General features: G+C 44.3%; 2 protein-coding genes across 2 annotated transcripts; one reads left to right on the top strand and one right to left on the bottom strand.

Moving 5' to 3' along the window:
* The first annotated feature begins 9,387 nt into the window (after positions 1-9,387).
* On the top strand, positions 9,388-10,964 carry LOC124670040 (hydroquinone glucosyltransferase-like). The gene has a single exon (XM_047206561.1). It carries the CDS (start codon positions 9,390-9,392, stop codon positions 10,929-10,931), a length of 1,542 nt encoding a protein of 513 aa, XP_047062517.1. The 5' UTR covers positions 9,388-9,389; the 3' UTR covers positions 10,932-10,964.
* A 470-nt stretch (positions 10,965-11,434) lies between these two features.
* On the bottom strand, positions 11,435-18,278 carry LOC124705944 (ALBINO3-like protein 2, chloroplastic). The gene is made up of 15 exons (XM_047237630.1): positions 17,806-18,278; positions 17,561-17,667; positions 17,114-17,241; positions 16,833-16,904; positions 16,005-16,106; positions 15,623-15,682; positions 15,010-15,075; positions 14,501-14,548; positions 13,974-14,087; positions 13,662-13,799; positions 13,515-13,570; positions 13,297-13,414; positions 13,132-13,197; positions 12,942-13,045; positions 11,435-11,924 (listed from the first exon to the last, which is right to left on the bottom strand). The coding sequence occupies exons 1-15, from the start codon at positions 18,276-18,278 to the stop codon at positions 11,762-11,764; spliced, it is 1,815 nt and encodes a 604-aa protein (XP_047093586.1). The 3' UTR covers positions 11,435-11,761.
* Positions 18,279-18,327: the final 49 nt, after the last annotated feature.

The following is an 18,327-nucleotide window of genomic DNA, read 5'->3' on the forward strand; positions in this document are numbered from 1 at the left end:
TCGTGCTCTCACTTCCAATGCAACTAGCGGCCAAACCATCCCAAGCTTCCTTGGCGGTGGTATAGTTCCGAACATGATGCAAGTCCTTTGTCCCCACACTAGTTTGAATCATGTGCAAGGCGGTGTTGTTGAGTTGACTATCAACCGCTTCTCTTCTAGTCAACTTGTCGGGGTTGTTAGGCTTGAAGCCTTCCAAGATGATTCTCCAAAGTTCATTGGAGGCACTGCAAACATGAGAACGAAACTCAAATTGCCAAGTATCGAAATTCTCAAAGGAAAACTTAGGTGGGTCGCCCGAATGTTCATATGGGGATGGGGAACCGGTATATCGGGAGATAGGAAAGGTGGAGCTACTCGATTGTAGCTCTCACCTCCACTAGTTGCCCTAGGAGATGCAATGGGAGATTTGATAGTGTTTAAGTTATCACCTTCCACGGGTTTGGTAGAGGAGGGTAAATCCGAAGCATCTCCCTCTTCTAACGCACCCGTGTCCTTTACCTCTACAATGGGAGCCTTGGGAGGGATCGGAGTCAATAGCTCGAAAATCATTTTTTTCATGCTTTCCATTTGGGCTTCCATGGAGGACTTCAACGAATTGAAGTCTTCCGTGGAGACCGTCTTGGTGGCCCCTTCCGAAGACTCCTCGTTCGGCATACTCTTAGGCGGTTAAGCCCGAAATAAGAGCCGAGGCTCTGATACCAATTGAAAGGATCGTATGCCGCACCTAGAGGGGGGGGTGAATAGGTGCTAACCAATTTTTAGTTCTTTTTCAATTTAGGCTTGACACAAAGGTAAATTCTCTAGATATGCAACTAAGTGAATTTACCTATATGACAAGATAAGCAACTAAGAAAGATATAGCTACACAATATAAGAGATAGAATAGGATAGAGGTAACCGAGAGTGGAGCACGCGATGACACGGAGATGATTCCCGTAGTTCCCTTCCTTTGCAAGAAGGTACGTCTACGTTTGGAGGAGTGTGGTTGCTACGAAAGCCAAACCAACAGCCACGAAGGCTTCACTCAGATCTCCTGTGAGCAACGCCACAAAGGCCTAGCCCACTTCCACTAAGGGATTTCCTCGAGGCGGAAACCGGGCCTTTACAAGGTTCTTGGGGCACACATCCACAAGCTGAATTGGAGGCTCCCAAATGCTGTAACAATACAACAATCAACAACAACACATCAACACAAATCAACTAGGGAACCAAATAGGAACACTAGCATGAGATCCCTCAAACAAATGAGGGGGAAATGAAGAACGCTTCAGTGAGGATGTAGATCGGTGTCTTCTCCTTCGAATCTCCAAAGATCAAGAGTTTTAGTTGGGGGAGGAAGGAGATCTTGCAAATCTTGTGTTCTTGAGGTGGCTCTAATGGTGGTGAAGCTTGGAAGATTTTTCTTGCAATGATTGAGCCACCTGTCCCTTTGGAGATGAGAGCTATTTATATGATTGGAGCTCTCAGATCTGACCGTTGGGGCGAAATCCACTAACACCGGAAGTTCCGGCCAGGATGGCCGGAAGTTCCGGCTGGCACCGGAAGTACCGGCCAGGAGGGCCGGAACTTCCGCCAGGAAAAAACTTCGTCACACATCCAGTTTAGCATATGTTTGGGCGGAACTAGGGCTGAACTTCCGGTGACCGGAAGTTCTGGCCAAGTTGCGGAATTGTGAGAAAACCTTACTGGACTATACTGAGCCACAATTGCCGATTTCCGGAACTTGCCCGGAAGTTGGGCGGAAGTTCCGCTGACCGGAACTTCCGGCCACCAGCATTGGAACTTCCGGCCGGGGAACAAAAACAGCAAGCAAAGCTGTGCTTGAAGGGCCTCTGCAGAACATACCGGGCGGAAGTTCCGCCTGTCGGGGCCGGAACTTCCGCCGAAGTAATAAGGCCTTCGAACTTCAGAACGAGCAAACCATCTCGCCGATCAAATATATATTCCGAAAACTTGTACCTGTCTACATCAACACACATAAATATATACCTAGTGTTGACATCAAACACACAAAACCCAAAAGGGCGGGAAATGTTCTTTCAACTGCGCCTAGCTGAAAGACATTAAAAAAAGCGTTTATGGGAGACAACCCATGTTTATTTTCTATAATTTTTTATTTTTGTTGAGTCTTGGAAGTTATTTCCTCTGTAATAACCTCTGCTTATCATGTTTATTTTGTTTTTGTGCCAAGAATATCCTCTAATAGGAAGAAAGTAATATTTGGGGAAGTTGCTGTCGAGAAACAGATTCTGTGCTATTACCATAAAAATTCGTAACAATAGCCAGAGCGAAATTTTGAGCTGCCATTTTTATGCATTTTTATGTGCTGGTTTGTTTTGACAGATTTCTGCATTATTTGTTGCTCTTAAATCTCTTTGTTTTGACCAAAGAGCTTTTTGAAGAGTTGATACAGTAGCTAATTCTTTAATAGATGTTTGATATATGTTAGAACTGAACCCAAGTGGATTTATTATTTTGATTGTACTAATGCTGCTAATAAAAAAACGTGTTAAGTTTTGTGTGAAGGAAGTTTTCAAGTGTAGGGAGAGAAGAATGATGTGATGAGATGAAGAATGGATAAAAGCTCAAGCTTGGGGATGCCCCTGCCACCCCAAGAAATATCCAAGAGGTACAAACATTAAATCTTGGGGATGCCTTGGGCATCCCCTTCTTCATCAACAAAGCAACATGCCATCTTTCTATACGCTATATTTTTATTGCTTCATATGATATGTGTTGTTCTTGGAGCGTATTTATTTTTATTTTTAATTTAGTTTAGTTTTGTTTGCTGTAAAATATGGTTGGATTCTAGTATTCTTGTGTGGGAGAGAGACACGCTCCGTTTTAATTGCATATAACATTCTAGTTTTCACTTTTACTGTTCTGCGAGTGTTCTAGTTTTCCAGTACTTCGTTTAGCTTTAGTTTTCTATTTTCATTTTTTGTCCAGATCTTGTTAGTTTGATGTATTCAGGTATGATTAGCTCTCTGGTTCATATTGATTTTAATTTATGAGAGTTGTTTGAAATAAGTTGATTGATGTTGGATACAAGTAAACAGTTCCATGCTAATAGTGAGTGCAAAAGGAAGCTTGTCTAGACTGTGGCATAGACTTTGGCATGTCATGTTGGATGTTATTTTTATGATATGCTTAGTATTTGTTGTTGCATCATGACTTGTATCAAATATCTGAGAGTGCTTAATGTGCCATTGAAAGAATCATGCGTTGTTTTTATCATAAAAAGCATAATATTATGGTATTCTCCTTTCATGCTTTATTGGGTTGACTTGGCGCATGTTTACATCATGATATGACTATGACCAGTTAACTAAAGCCTCTATGATCATTTAGTTTTTGACTTGTAATATCACTTTATGCTTTGATTGATAATGTTTTGTCGCTATGCATGATTATGGCCATTATTGCTCTCTTAGTTGGTCGCTCCCAGTCTTTTGCTAGCCTTCGTCTGTACCGAGTATGATATCTACTTGTGCATCCAACCACCATCAACCAAAGTTTTCTAAATGTATCCACCATATCTACCTAGTAGCATTATTACTATTCCAAGTAATTCATCATGTTTTTATCTTCCAAATTAAATTTTGGCATGAGAAAATTAGTCAGTAAAGCTCTCACGAATTTGATGGCACATTTACGTTCTTGTACTTAATAAATTTGATCATTGTCCTTATCTTATGAAGTTTATATGGTTGAAAATTTCAAGTTGGGAGTTAGTATAACCATGCTTTCATGGGGAACACTTTCGACATTGCACTTATTATTTAGTTAATATCATGTTCTTTTGCTTATGGATGCCTATCGATGCAAAATAAAGTGGAAACTTGTAAGTCCATGAAGTTTGTATATGTGTTAGAGAAACGCTGGACCGCTAACCTAAGCCATGCATCATTCATGGTGGAAGTTTACAACATTCCATAGTGAGCATTCTGTGAAGCATTTGCAATAAAAAGCTATAGTACTCATACTAAATAAAAAATTGCTGAGATGCTCACTGTCTGTTTGTCTTGTCATTTTGGTGTGGGATTGGACTTATTTGAAAGAGTACTTCCATATCAAGGGGCAAGAGGTACCCCTGCCGCGTTCTTTATGATACATGTATACTTACAATGACAAGAACTTATTTGGGACCTAAGTTTAGTAGCATGAGGTGTAGGTACTCATATTCAAGGGGCATGAGATTTTCAACTTGTGATTTGCAGGCATATAGCTCATTTTTGACTCACATTAACTTTAACCATTCAAGATGCTTATGATAGGGGCAATGAGAGCTCAAAGCTAATAAGTACCATATTTTTTGGACGATTTATAAAACTTGTTTATCGTGCTTACTCTGCAAAAAGTCTCTCTTTTACTTTTATATATGTTGATTCTTCATCTTCTACTTTATGCACCGATTAAGAGAGCATAGTTATCATTCTTAGTGCAATGTGCATAGTCCCAAAATTATTATTGATTAATTCATGATTGTCCTATTGCTTGTTCTTAAATTATTTGTATCTAGTCACCCTCTGAACTTTGAAGGTGTCCTAGCATTTATGTTTTGCTATTCCATAAAGGACATGTTGAGTACCACTTTCTTATGTTTACTCTATGCTCATAAACAAACAGTTGCTTTCAATGCACTATTATTCATGATCCTTTGTTTGAGTTACTTCTCATGTTATAACATAGTTGCTAAGTTCTATGGTTAGAATTATATCTATCATGCCTATGTTTATAGTACTTTGATTCCAGCTTACAATGCTTTACAAAAGCTTGATCAAGATTGTGATAGCTCAAAAATTATTTTGTTATCACTTACCTACTCGAGGACGAGCAGGAGTTAAGCCTGGGGATGTTGATACGTCGCAAACGTATCTATAATTTTTGATGCTCCATGCTTGTTTTACACCAGTTGCTATATGTTTTGTTTACACTTCGTTGCACTTTTACATGATTTCCGGCACTAACCTATTAACAAGATGCCACAGTACCAGTTCCCTGTTTTTTGTTGTTTTTGTATTTCAAAAAAGTTGTACAAGAAATATTCTCGGAATTGGACGAAACAAAAGCCGGAGACGATATTTACCGAAACGAAGACGAAGTCCGAAGGGGGGTCGAAGAGGCGCAGTAGGGTGCCCAAACCACCCCTAGGCACGGCCTGGACCTGGCCCGCGCCTATGGTAGGTGTGGGGCCACCAGGCACCCCACCGACCTAAATCCTCCGCCTATTTATACATCTTCTCGGGAAAAACCTGAATATACAAAACCTCCGTTCCAGAAAAGTTCTGTTGCGGCCGCCTTCGTCCAGAGAAGATCCGGAGGACAAAAGTCTCTGTTCTGGCACGCTGCTGGGATGGGGAATTCCCCCCGGAGCCATCTCCATCGACTCCACCGCCATCTCCATCGCAGTTGCTGACTCCTACGATGAGGAGTGAGTAGTTCTCCCCCGAGGCTGAGGGTCTACCGGTAGCTATGTGGTTAACCTCTATCTCCCATATACTTCAATACAATGATCTCGTGAGCTGCCTTACATGATTGAGATCCATATGATAAGCTTTGTAATCTAGATGTTGTTATGCTATTCAACTGAATTTTACTTATGTGATCTCCGGAGACTCCTTGTCCCACGTGTGTAAAGGTGGAGTGTGTGCACCGTGTGGGTCTCTTAGTCTATATTTCACGCAATACTTGTTCACTGAATTATGATTTGAGTTGGATGTCTCTATAAAATTGTGGTGTGTTAGTACCGCCTATGCATGCTCATAGTACATCGTGAGGTGTTTATTAGTACTTGGGAATACATCTTTGAGGTTTGCTTTTGCATCCCTACACGGTGAATTAGTGTTCGTTATCCAGCCAGAGAGTAGTTTAGAATAGCATAGTGAAGTGCTTATATTTATATTCCTTTATGATATCATTGTTGAGAGTGACCACTAGTGAAAGTATGATCCCTAGGCCTTGTTTCCAAACATCGAATCACAGTTTATTTACTGTTTTACTTCATGTTTACTTGCTGCCATATTTATTTCACATTGTTATTACCACTCATATTCATCCATATCACTTGCATTTTACTATCTCTTCGCCGAACTAGTGCACCTTTACATCTGACAAGTGTATTGGATGTGTTGGGGACACAAGAGACTTCTTGTGTCGTAATTGCAGGATTGCTTGAGATGGATATCTTTTACCTCTACCTCTTCCCTCAGTAAGAAACAAAGGTTTATAGACTAGTAGGAGAAAGGCGTGACTTCTGAAGGTGTTGCTAACTGACTAGTGGCAGAGCGCACTGCCTGCGTCAGCAACAACGTGGAACCTGCATAGAACACAACCAAAGTACTTTGCCCCAACTTACAATGAGTTTGTCAATCTCACTGGTTTGTTGAAGGGGACTGGAAGGTTTTTTATGAGGCGGCTTGCGTGCTTAATATATTATGTGTTTACCTCAAAAAAAAGATAGGAAGATGGCAAGAAACTTGGAGAAAGAGGCTATGGATGCTATAGAAGCTCGGAGAGCCGCTTTGGAGGGGAGGATTGCCGCCAACGAGGAGAGGAAGTTGGCTTTGGAGGAGAAGAGGCAAGCCACCGAGGAGCATCTACGCCTAGCGGAGGAGGAGAGGAAGATTTTCTTGATGGATACTTCCGAAATGGATGAGAGGCAAAAGGAGTACATCAACCTTGCTCGTGACGAAGTGTTGGCCAAGAAGATATTGTTGATAGCCAACATGAACACACCCACGGCCGGCATGTTTGGAGGAGGCATGCCGACGTTTGGAGGAGGCATGGGAGGCATGGCCGGCATGGGAGGACCAAGCTATGGAGGAGTATTTGGAGGGACTATGGGAGGCTCGGTGAGTGGTGTGTATGGGAGTATGGGAGCACCACCCGGAGGATTCGTGTCTCCCATGAATGCTACTATTCCTCCTTCAACCCAAGATGACGAGGAAGAAGAAGAAGGTGTTGACTTGGAAAATGCGGAAGTGCGATATGCATTTGTGATATGCAAATTGTGTGTTCCACTTTATGTCCATTTGAACCATATGTTGTGTGTCGTTGTTGAACTACGTCATTTTGTGTGTCGTTCTTGAACTATGTGGTGTGTGTTGCACTTTGTGCCCATTTAAACTATGGTAGATCATTTGTTTCATGATTAATATGTGAGTATTTGATCTTGTTGAATGCATAGTAGTGTAGAAAGCTGTTTTCCGCGCCCGCGCGCGCTGTATGTTGGCGCGCCCGCCGGAGGATCATTTGTACCGCCCGCGCACGCGCTGCATTTTGGCGCGTCCGGCGGGGCAAAATCTGGCCTAGCGCGCGCCATCCGTTTACAACGCGGCGGCAGGGAGGTTTAGCGCGCCGACTTTTTGTGCGCGTGTTGGAGATGCTCTAAGTGAAGCGGTTGGGATAAGTTAGATTTTCTATTACACTAAGTGCATCTCCAACAGGCGCGCTATATAGGCCGCGCTGCAAAAAAACGGCCAGTATGCAGCACGCGGGAGGAATTCGGGCGCTCCAGCAGGCGCGGTAAATGACGCGGCGCTGCAAATTTTTTTGGGCGCGCGGTGTTTTGCACAATCCGGAGCGCCATATGTGATGCGTCGGCTACAGCGCGCGGCATCGCTCGCCCACGCGCGAAAAGCCAACGGCAGGAAATCCCCCCCCCCCTCGCGCCTCATTTCCCCACCGACCGCCGCCGCGAAATCCAGCTGCCGCCGGTCGATTCCGTCGCCGCCCCGCCGCTGCGCGCCGCCGCGTCGTAGATCTGCCTCGCCCGCGCCCCCTCCCGGCAGCGGCGGGCGCTCCGCCGCTCTGTGATGCCCGTGCCGCCGCCAGCGACGGGCAGTAGTCGGCGCTCCTCCTCCGCCTCCTCCTTCCCGGCGCCGTCGCGTCGTCGTCGTTGTCCTCCGCGCCGCCGCCGTCATGTCGTCGTCATGGGAGAGAGCACTTCTATCTTGTGTGTGAAGCGCTTTGTCGCTGCAATTGTCAATGTCTTTGGCTCGACATACTTGAGAGCCCCCAATGCTCAAGACACAGCAAGGCTTTTGGAGATCAACGCCAACCGGGGGTTTCCCGGCATGATTGGTTCTATTGATTGTATGCATTGGAGTTGGAAGAATTGTCCGGCGGCGTGTCATGGACAATTCAAAGGGTACAAGAAGGATGCCACATAGTCCTTGAAGCGGTGGCCGACCTAGAGACTTGGATAGGGCATACTTTTTTTGGAATGCCCGGGTCTTGTAATGACATCAATGTTCTTCAACGGTCACCACTAATGACAAGACTTGCAATGCGGGAAGGTCCATTGGTGGAGTTTGAAGCAAATGGCCACAAGTACAACTATGGCTACTTCCTCGCCGACGGCATATATCCAAGGTGGCAAACATTTGTGAAGCCGATTATTCAACCAAGAGGTAAGAAGCAAACCCAATTCCATAATGCACAAGCGGCGGCTAGGAAAGATGTAGAGAGAGAATTTGGGATTTTGCAAGCCCAATTTGCCATTGTTAGAGGACCGGCTAGATTTTGGGACCAAGAATGCCTTTGGTATATCATGACCGCGTGTGTCATCATGCATAACATGATTATAGAGGATGATCGCGGGAAAGATGTGGATCATACCCACTACGACTTGATGGGGGTTCCCGTGCAAGTGAGGAGGTCCGCACAGATTCGGTGCAACGACACACATGATGAGCTTCAAATAGATCTCATGGAAGAATGGTGGAATTGGAATGGACAACAGTAGTTGCATACTTGTTGTATTTGTTTGAAAATTAGGTGTTGTATTGTCTCAAAACTATGTTGTATTGTTGTATGTTCGACGTGTTGCATTTGGTGTGAATAATGTATTGTATTCGGATGGTACATTTTATTTTTGAATTTTATATGGTTGTTTGATCTTCGTCGATGCATAGTTGTGTTTGTTTGTTGCATGCGCGCTGCAAAATAGAGCGTTCGGCGGAGGTGCTTTTTTTGTGCGCCAACGCGCGCTGCAAAATGGAGCATCCGGTGGGGGAAAAATCGCTCCGTCGCGCGCCATCATTTTACAGCGCGGCGGCAGCGTGGTATAGCGTGCCGATTTATACCGCGCCTGTTGGAGATGCTCTAACATGTAGGGTTTTCGGGTACCCGTAGGTGTAGTATTGGTGGGCAGAATTAGATCCCCATAGCCTCCCCGGTTGCTACCGGGTACCCACCCCACGATTCCATGGGGCGAATTCAGTCCCCGTCCCCAGTTCTTAGCGGGTAAATGCCCGTGGGTACCCGTCTCCGTAGGGAAAACGGCCAACTTGAATCAAAGTCACATATGCATGTGGCACCGGATGCTCGCAATATGCTTGACGTCAACCATTCAATGGATCGATAGCTTGTGAACCATGAGTTGTATGAGATGCTCGCTAGATGCTTCCGGAGCGTCGGCAGCCTCATACCACATTGCCACGTTTACCCACGGTGCTGAAACACTACCGATTGTATCTAGGCTAGCAATGGAATCGTTGACAAGAGCTCCAACGCCATCCACGGCGCCGTGTCACGTTGTACTACTCGCCTGCCCCGGCGTCGGCCACCTCATACCGCTGGCCGAGCTTGCATGGCGGCTCGTCGAGCACCACGGGTTCGCGGCCACGCTCGTCACCTTCAATGGCCTCCCCGGCCCGGAAGCCTGCATCCCTCCCACCGTCTCCACGGCCGCGCTCCCCGCCGTCCAGATGGACGATCTCCCCGCCGACGCCCGTCCTCTCACCGTGCTCGTTGAGCTTATTCGCCGCTCCCTCCCCAGCCTCCGCACCCTGCTTCGCTCCATCACCCCGCTCGCCGCGCTGGTGCCAGACTTCTTGTGCTCCGCGGCGCTGCCCCTCGCCGCCGAACTCGGCGTCCCGGGCTACGTCTTCGTCCCCACCAGCCTAACATTGATCTACCTGATGCGCCGCCTGGTGGAGCTCCACGATGGCGCTGCCCCTGGCGAGTACCGCGAGCTCCCGATGCCACTCGAGTTCCCCGGTGGCTTGTCGCTGCCCCTCGCAGACCTTCCGCTGCCGTATCATGACATTAACAACTTGGTTTACGCGCACACCTTGGAGGCAGGCCAGGAATACCGCCTTGCTGACGGCTTCTTGTCCAACACCTTCGACGAGATGGAAGCTGCCACCGTGGAATCGTTCAAGCAAGGCGCGTTCCCGCCGGTGTTCCCCGTGGGGCCGTTGGTCCGATCAAACTCCGACGACGAAGCTGGAGGCTCCTGGCCCATGCTCCAGTGGCTGGATCGCCAGCCGACAAGGTCGGTGGTGTACCTCTCCTTCGGAAGCGCTGGAGCGCTGTCTGTTGAGCAGACAGCCGAGCTCGCCGCTGGGCTAGAGGCGAGCAGCTACAGGTTCCTTTGGGTGGTGCGGATGCCAAGCCTGGACGGCTGCTCTTATGCCTATGGGAGCGGCGGCGACGACGACGACCCATTGGCGTGGCTTCCCGATGGCTTTCTCGAAAGGACCAAGGGCAGGGGCCTCGCCGTGCCGGGGTGGGCGCCTCAGGTGCGCGTGCTGTCTCACCCGGCGACGGCGGTCTTCGTGTCGCACTGCGGGTGGAACTCGGCGCTGGAGAGCGCGGTGTACGGCGTGCCCATGCTCGCGTGGCCGCTGTACGCGGAGCAGAGGATGAACGCCGTTGTGCTGGAAAGGAGACTCGGGGTGGCGCTGCGACCGCGACCGCGAGAGGATGGCAGCGGCGTGGTGGCTCGCGAGGAAGTCGCGGCAGCCGTGAAGGAGCTCATGGAGGGGGAGAAGGGACGTGCAGCGCGGCGCCGGGCTGGCGACCTGCAGCAAGCGGCGGCGCGCGCTTGGTCGCCGGAAGGGTCGTCGCGCCGGGCGCTGGAGGGTGTCGCCGCCAAGTGGAAGGCAGCGCTCACCGTGCGTGACGGCACCAACCGTAATTGAGAATTGGGAGCATGTGGATGCAGCGCTCAATGTCCAGCACACCATTTCGTCTCATGCCGCGACCTTTCCTCATTGGTTTGATCCAATTATAAAATTTAAAAGCACAAAACCTAGCCACAAAACGCGCTTCCATAAATTCAAGTTGCCGCAGAAGCGAGATTGAGAAAATTGTAAGATGGCCAACGAAGCTTTAGTGATTTTGATTAAGATAGTCCTATTTGTTCAGAGGGATTTACAGATCGAAGGTATATGATGTGCCATGTCACAATATGAACATTTTTTACAAACTGTTTTTGTATGGGTCATCTTAGGAGCTTTACTGGCCTGACCTAAGACCTTTCATCGGAAATCATTATCTCTACACAGTTAGGCTAATTATACAGCGCATAGTTTAGCAGTTGATTCAACGCGATCAGTGCACTTGCATCATGCAATTCCAAGATCATCAAAGTTGAGAACACTAATCATAATGCGCGATCCAAATGAAATTATAACATATCTCCTCAACATGAAAATTTATGAATTAATTTGATCAAACCATACTTGCTGCTGTTAGATACTTCGATTAACACCGTAATGGTAAAATAACAATACATCAATGAGCTAACATCTGTGCCGCCTAGGCCTATATGCCTCGACTTCCAATGGATTCATATATTAGGTCACTGCCCCTATCTGATTAAAAAAAAACTGACGTATATTTTAGAATCTCCAAGGATGAACTAAGCTTCCCGACTAGGAAATATAGCAGATCGCGATTAAACTGCCAAGAAAACCTTGTGCTGATGTTGAAAAAAAGAAAGCAATATCATGTCCCTGTTCTGCCTGTCTTATTGGCTTTTCTGGTCTGGTGGCTCAATATTCTGCTGGCTTGGTTGGTCTTCCATTGAGTCTTCACATTCCTTCAGAAGTCTCTCGGCAGTAGGATCATAAGCCATAGCTAGTCGCAGGTATTTCGCAGCCTCAGAATTACGACCTTCATTCAGTAGTATACTGCAAGCAAACAATCAGCGACTTCAGTAGCAATTAGGGTTCTCTTCCAGAAGACCAAAACGAAGAGGTGAAAAGAGAAAATAAGTCAATTTCATAGTAAAGGGTGCAAAGATTCTTGCTGTCCTTTTCATTTTAGAGGGCTCATAGCCTCGTACTAGTAAGTACTAAAGCTGACATTAAGTCTTGCCATCATGTTCTAACATTCTGCAGTCTTTCTCCACACACCATAATATGGAGAGAGAGAGATGCAACTTCAGTGGTAAACTCTCCTGAGAATAGTCTAGTATTTTCCCCACTACCTTTCTTTCTTCAAATCCAACTTAATCCAAAGAAGGAAGAGAGCCTTCAAATCCAACTTAATCCAAAGAAGGAAGAGAGCCGTAACAAGGAAAGTTTCAGCAGCTGATTAATTGTTGGACTCTTTTTTGGGTGTCATGTTCTTGTAGTGGGTCTTCTTTGCGACATTGTGCTCTTGGGTTGTCGGTTCTAATTGGTTGATGTGTGGGCTTGGCCCTGTTGTTGTAGGTTTCGCCCGGTTTTCTCCTAAAAACTGAGCACTTTCTTCTTAATTAATAGATGAGGCAAAGCTTTTGCCTCCGTTTCAAAACAAAATCCAACTTAATCTTCCCAGTTAATACAAATACCCCCTCTAATATGAAATGGTGGAAGCACTAAGTTAGACATAGATTCACAGGCTAAATTTAATATGTAGTAAAAGCTAAGTTACATAAGTTAGCTACAATAAGGCAACCTGAATCAACCTGGACTTGAATTAAATTACCAAGTTGGCTCCATGAGCTGACAGTATGACACAACATTAAACAATGTGCACTTATGCACGCTCACATGCTTATGTGGCTTCAAGACACATCAAGATGCAATGCAAAATGGAAAACAACTGGCAAAGATTCTAGCTTCGCTTTGCTGAATCCAATACTTAGAAGTGTGCAGACTACTTAAAGCTGTCACTCTACAGAAGCCTATGTTGATAAAATGACCTGCAAAGAGGCTGGTTACCTTGCTAGAACAATAAAGCCTTGGAAATAGCATTGCTTGTTCTTCTCTGGCTCCTTGAGTTCCGCTATTCTTTGCAGGAGTTTGATTGCCGTCTCATTATCGCCCTACAATGGGAATTGACGGGGTGCTGATATTATTCACTGTTATTTGTAATGGCTTAAAAACGGGTCACGACGGAATATTACTCTACCTGCTGTTGTCGTGAAAGACCAGCACCAAAGTATGCAAGTATAAGAAGAGGATCCTGTTCTTTAATCTACACAACAGGGAGCATTAAATCTTATATCACTGTGTGTTATATTGCCTCAACCCATAACATTCAAAGTACAAAAGAACATCTGAGATTACAACATACCATTGGTATAGCATGGTCATAACAAACTGCGGATTCAGCAAACAACTTATTTTGGAACAACATCTGCCCCATTCCAATCAAACAGTCAAACAGATCTGGGTTTTTCTCTATCGCTGTTCTGTAGGCAAAAAATGGTTCATCAATTTCTACTATTTGCAGATGAAAATGCGTGCCAACTGAAGAAAGCAACCATATATAGATAGGTTATACCAACTTACTTGATAAGTGGAATAGCTTGATCTTGACAGCCAGTTTGCAAATATTGTAATGCTTGCTATCAAAAAAAAAAATACAGATATGTGCTTCAGAATCAATGACAAAATAACATCTCAGACATAATTTCTGTAGATTGTGTTCATTCATACTTGAAGAAGCTCCTCAGGTGAACTGGACTCGGATACATTTTCTTCCATTATCGTACTATTCTCAAACATAAACTTTGGAGTCTCGTTATCAGATGATCCCAATTTTGATTGCACAGGAGTACCTCCAAGGGGCCATTGCTGCAAGTTAGTTTACAACAAGAATTCAGCAGAAAAACAGGCATATGCTCAAGAAGAACAAATGCAATAATCTGATCTTTCTGAGATGAAAGTGGATGCGAAATTAGTGAAGTTAGATTGGCATGACTGCAACAGCCAATTGCTATAACATTAAATACTTTCAGAGGGTTTCACCTGCATCGCCTTCTGACCCTCAAGAACAGATTTTGGTGATGCATTACCAGAGTGAGCTCCAATATCAGGCAATCCCAACATCTTGCGGATAACATCATTTCTGAGGGACAATTGCTGCATTTTTATATTTCAAAGATTAGATACAATGCAAAATATGCAATGTGAACATCAGAACAGTAATATAAACATAAAGTCTGCATCATAACTATCTGCACATGCCTAAATCATTGATACTGGAACATCTCTCGGACTAACAGAAAATAGGCACGAAGGAAAGAGAGAACTCGTCTATATGTGTTTTGACTGATGTTCCTTTTTTCTATAAGGTGTAAAATTAGTCCCTACCAAATATTTTTATTTCCTTTACTACAAAATAATGCAAAAGAACTAGTGGGCCTTATAAGCTTTCCTTGCATTCATCAAGTCCGTACATATATGTAAGCATGGAGTTATAATAACTGGTGCAGGAATATCCAAAGTTGACAAAAAAAAGGCTTTCATTACAGAAGTGAATAGCTTCAACTGACCTGAGCTACACTAAATAAACCATTGGTAGTCCAGTAGATCAGGCTTCCCTGCCAATAAGAGGGGTAAATACAATGCATCACTATCATCTGAACAGCAACCTAAATGAAACCAAAAAAAGGCGCTAAACTGTGATTCTTCTTTCAGTCTGTTTGATGATGAAGCATGATTATGTTTAAATGGTAATAAGAATAACTTCTATTGAACTCTTAATAGAACAACATCTTTCTTAATTTTAGCTTCAGGCCCTGCTCCAAGAACTTTGATTACTTAAAACAAATTGGGGCACTGATGCTTAATTCATCCAACCTGGTTTGCTAGTGAGAGCGAAAGTATGAATATGTGGAGATACAGAGCATGTTACTGTACATAAATTCACTCCCTCCTTCCCTCCCTCCCTCTATATACTGAAATGGAGCAAAAAACTATAACTCTACAATTTGCAAGAAACCATATCTAGTGCGCATAATAATCATCTCTAATCAAATGAAGCAAATTGGAAGGAACTTACCTGAGGGACCACATACGCGATAAGTAACAAAGGAATAGACAGAATATCAAGGTATATCTTGTAGTACTGCAAACAAGAAACAAACATTTTCAGAACATAAGAAGAATGGAGATACACATGATCATATTATCATGGAAACAAATTCATGGGCATTCAAATGGACCTAGTTGAGCAAGTTTCTTAATAGAGAAAACTAATCCCATATCGCAGATTGTAAGGTCAGGAGCACTGGAGCACCAGACATATGCCTAAGCAAGGTTTTATGCATATTTACAGGTAGCAGCCTCAGGATCATAGCTTGTACTGTATTAAACCAGAAGGGTAACGGTAATACATTCATGATACAGCTATAAAGATATGTCGTCTGACAGAGGGAGTGTGGAGTGTATTCTTTAGTAGTACTGACCAACTAAACTGCGCAAGTGCCTAAATCTATCCAGCGCTACAGATTGCACCAAACTAGCAAAAAATATCCAGATTGCCGAGTGAGTCGCCAATCATTCACATTCATCACACAAGATCTTAGCAATAGGCCAGTTATGCAAGTGATTTGCATTTGAGTTGTGACAGCTAGCAACTTGTATCCAATATGACATTGGTTGCAGGAACGTGCCTTTGCTAGTACGCCTAAAACTCCAGGCAACTCCTTGGTATGGCTTTTCTGGAAGGATATCTGAGGAAGGCAAGAAAGAAGCGTTAGACAATTTACTGCAAACCGGCAACAAGTCCTAGATTCACGAAAATATATAAACTAGTGTTCACATCCAAATAGCAACAAAAAGAACAGAAGATCGTTCAAATTTCAGTAGAAGATTCTTTGCGATTATATGAATCTAATGATATCAACTTGGTCTAACATAACTTATATTTTATTGGATCAAATGTTAGCCAGTCACTGAACTGAAATAATGAAGGTAACGGTAACACACTCAAAATTGGGAAAATGGTAAACAAAATTTTAAAACACAAAAACTGGATACAAAGCAGTAGATTACCTGAATATTCAAATAATGGAGTCCAGCAACTAAGATAGGAAAAACAGGACCTAAAGCACCATGTGGAAACTCAGTCAAGTCATGAAACCACAGAATACCGCCCTGTATAATTGTCAACAAATACCAACAGATAATTAATATTAAATCGTTGAAAACAAATTTAACTAGTCAATGAAAAAAATATATAACCAATTATCACTTATGCAGATTTTCTCTTCAGTTAATCAAATTTACATCCTTGAATGTGAATTACTCCCTCCTCCCCAAATTAGGATGCCTATAGTTTTCAGTCAAAGTCAAACTTTTTAAAGTTTGAGCAACTATATACAAAAAAATATCAACATCTAAAATTTTAAATGCACATAATATGAAAATATATTTCATGAGGGTTCTAAAAATATTAATTTGTGATTATAAATGTTGACACTTTTTTCTATATAGTTGACCAAACTTTGAGAAGTTTGACTTTATCCAAATATTATAGGCATCCAATTTGGGATAGAGGGAGTACAGACATTAACTGAGTTCATGCCAATGCCAGAGCTTATTCCATTTAGTTTACAATTTTTACATACATTGCATCATGATTGAAATTAATAGAAATGTTGGTAAGTGCGAAACACCATCTCTGTAACAGAATTTTAAGCTGCAAAACTACTAAAATGAGGATAGCTTGTGAATGCCTCATAAACAGAAAAAAAGGCACATTGGTGTAAATGTATGGTTACAACGGCAAGAGCTTCACAGAACATAGTCTTTTAAGAAACTTAGGACTATTGAAAGGAATGTAATAGTAGATAATTGAGTATAGAGATACCTTGAACATACATTATCCAATCCAGGGTGATTACTCAGGCACATACTCCGGATGCTTGCCATCCACAATATAAAGCAAGGGAGCTGCATATACGAAAAAAAACACCAGAGCGAATTGAATGCTCTTTTAAATGCTTTTCAAACAATGGATCAGGGTAAAGGGTGTGTGTGGGTGGATGGGGTGGGGGGGGGGGGGATTAGGAACAAGAAACAATAAAAGCAATACTTCGGAAAATGAATTGTAATGTTATTTACTCTCAAAGTGTCTGGATTGTAGAAGATTTTATCATTACCTGAACTGAAAAGTAGGCGAAATTCCAAAGAAAGGAGGGGCAACCGAGTTCTCGCCTTTTCTTCTGGAAAAGAGAGTACTGGTCACGATAACTCCTTCCTGATAGAGGGGGTGGGAATGGAGGGGGCACTTTAAAAGGAGATATATGAGAGTAAAGTCAGAAATAGATAAACATAAAAAAATAAAATATAAACAATATAAACTCAATCATACAACAATAGAATAGACTCTGAAAGGCTAAGATAAAGTGGATATTTTTACTTGGAAGAATACAATAGAATTACATTTACTAGTTGGTAATATTCTAAATATTAGGAAATTTAAGAATTTTTTGATGAAAGATGAATAATAGTCGTCTGAATCTGTTATTCTCTGGCCACCAGTTAGCCCATGCATATCGGACATTTTTTAACACAAGAAAGGGCAGTGAGAAGCTGGCAGAACTTACATTTCCGAAATAGTTGGCCAATTTTAGCAGTCTTGTGAAGTTGTAATACCAGAGCAGGGAGTATCACAAGTCGCATGGCCACAGTTGAGACCGAGATTGTTATCCACCTGCAATGAAAATCAAATCAGCGGTACTCTGATTCAGGAGGGCAACAAGTCACAGGAATGAGAAACGCCAAACCAAGCCTACTTAAATTGGAATTAATGGCGGCAGCGGCAATAAAAATTGACAAGCAGGATGCCTACCATGGTAGTCCGGTGAGACTATGGAACCCGTCGATGGCGTCGACTACCGTGCCCATACAGAAACCGGAGATGCCGCTTCCATCGCTACCGACGGCCACTCCCGCGGCAGCATCCGCCGCACCGCCTGCCGCGCCGGGGAGCACCTCCCCGTAATCGATGGTACTCGCATCATCCAAGTAGATGCCTTTCGTCTCGACCCCTGCGCCCTCGCCAACCGGAGCCTCCGCAGCGACTGCGCCGGCGGCGGGGACGGATGGGGAGCGGGAGTACCAGGAGAAGCTTCGCGCGGGCACGGCGAAAGGGAGAAAGCGAGGGCGTGAAGGGAGCGGGGGAGCAGGTGACGGGAGCTGCCGGTCGGGGCTCCGGTGCGGCGAGGCGGAGAGGTGGGCGAGGGCTGCGAGAGGAGGTGGGAGGCGGCCCCGGCGGCCGCCGCCGCCGGCCATGCGGCCGAGAAGGCGCAGCGGGTGCGCCATTGCTGTTTCTGACGTGGACCGCAAAGAGGATCCAAGGTTACAAACAAGT

This window comes from Lolium rigidum, chromosome 1 (assembly GCF_022539505.1).
Source record: "Lolium rigidum isolate FL_2022 chromosome 1, APGP_CSIRO_Lrig_0.1, whole genome shotgun sequence".
Taxonomy (NCBI): Eukaryota; Viridiplantae; Streptophyta; class Magnoliopsida; order Poales; family Poaceae; genus Lolium; species Lolium rigidum.

Excerpts from the sequence above, each read along its gene's own strand:
- LOC124705944 (XM_047237630.1), bottom strand. The coding sequence starts at position 18,278 with ATGGCGCACCCGCTGCGCCTTCTCGGCCGCATGGCCGGCGGCGGCGGC. Across the intron at positions 17,668-17,805 it reads AGTCTCACCGGACTACCATG|GTGGATAACAATCTCGGTCT; the intron begins GTAGGCATCCTG and ends TTTTCATTGCAG. Across the intron at positions 15,683-16,004 it reads TCCATTATTTGAATATTCAG|ATATCCTTCCAGAAAAGCCA; the intron begins GTAATCTACTGC and ends TGCCTTCCTCAG.
- LOC124670040 (XM_047206561.1), top strand. The coding sequence starts at position 9,390 with ATGAGATGCTCGCTAGATGCTTCCGGAGCGTCGGCAGCCTCATACCAC.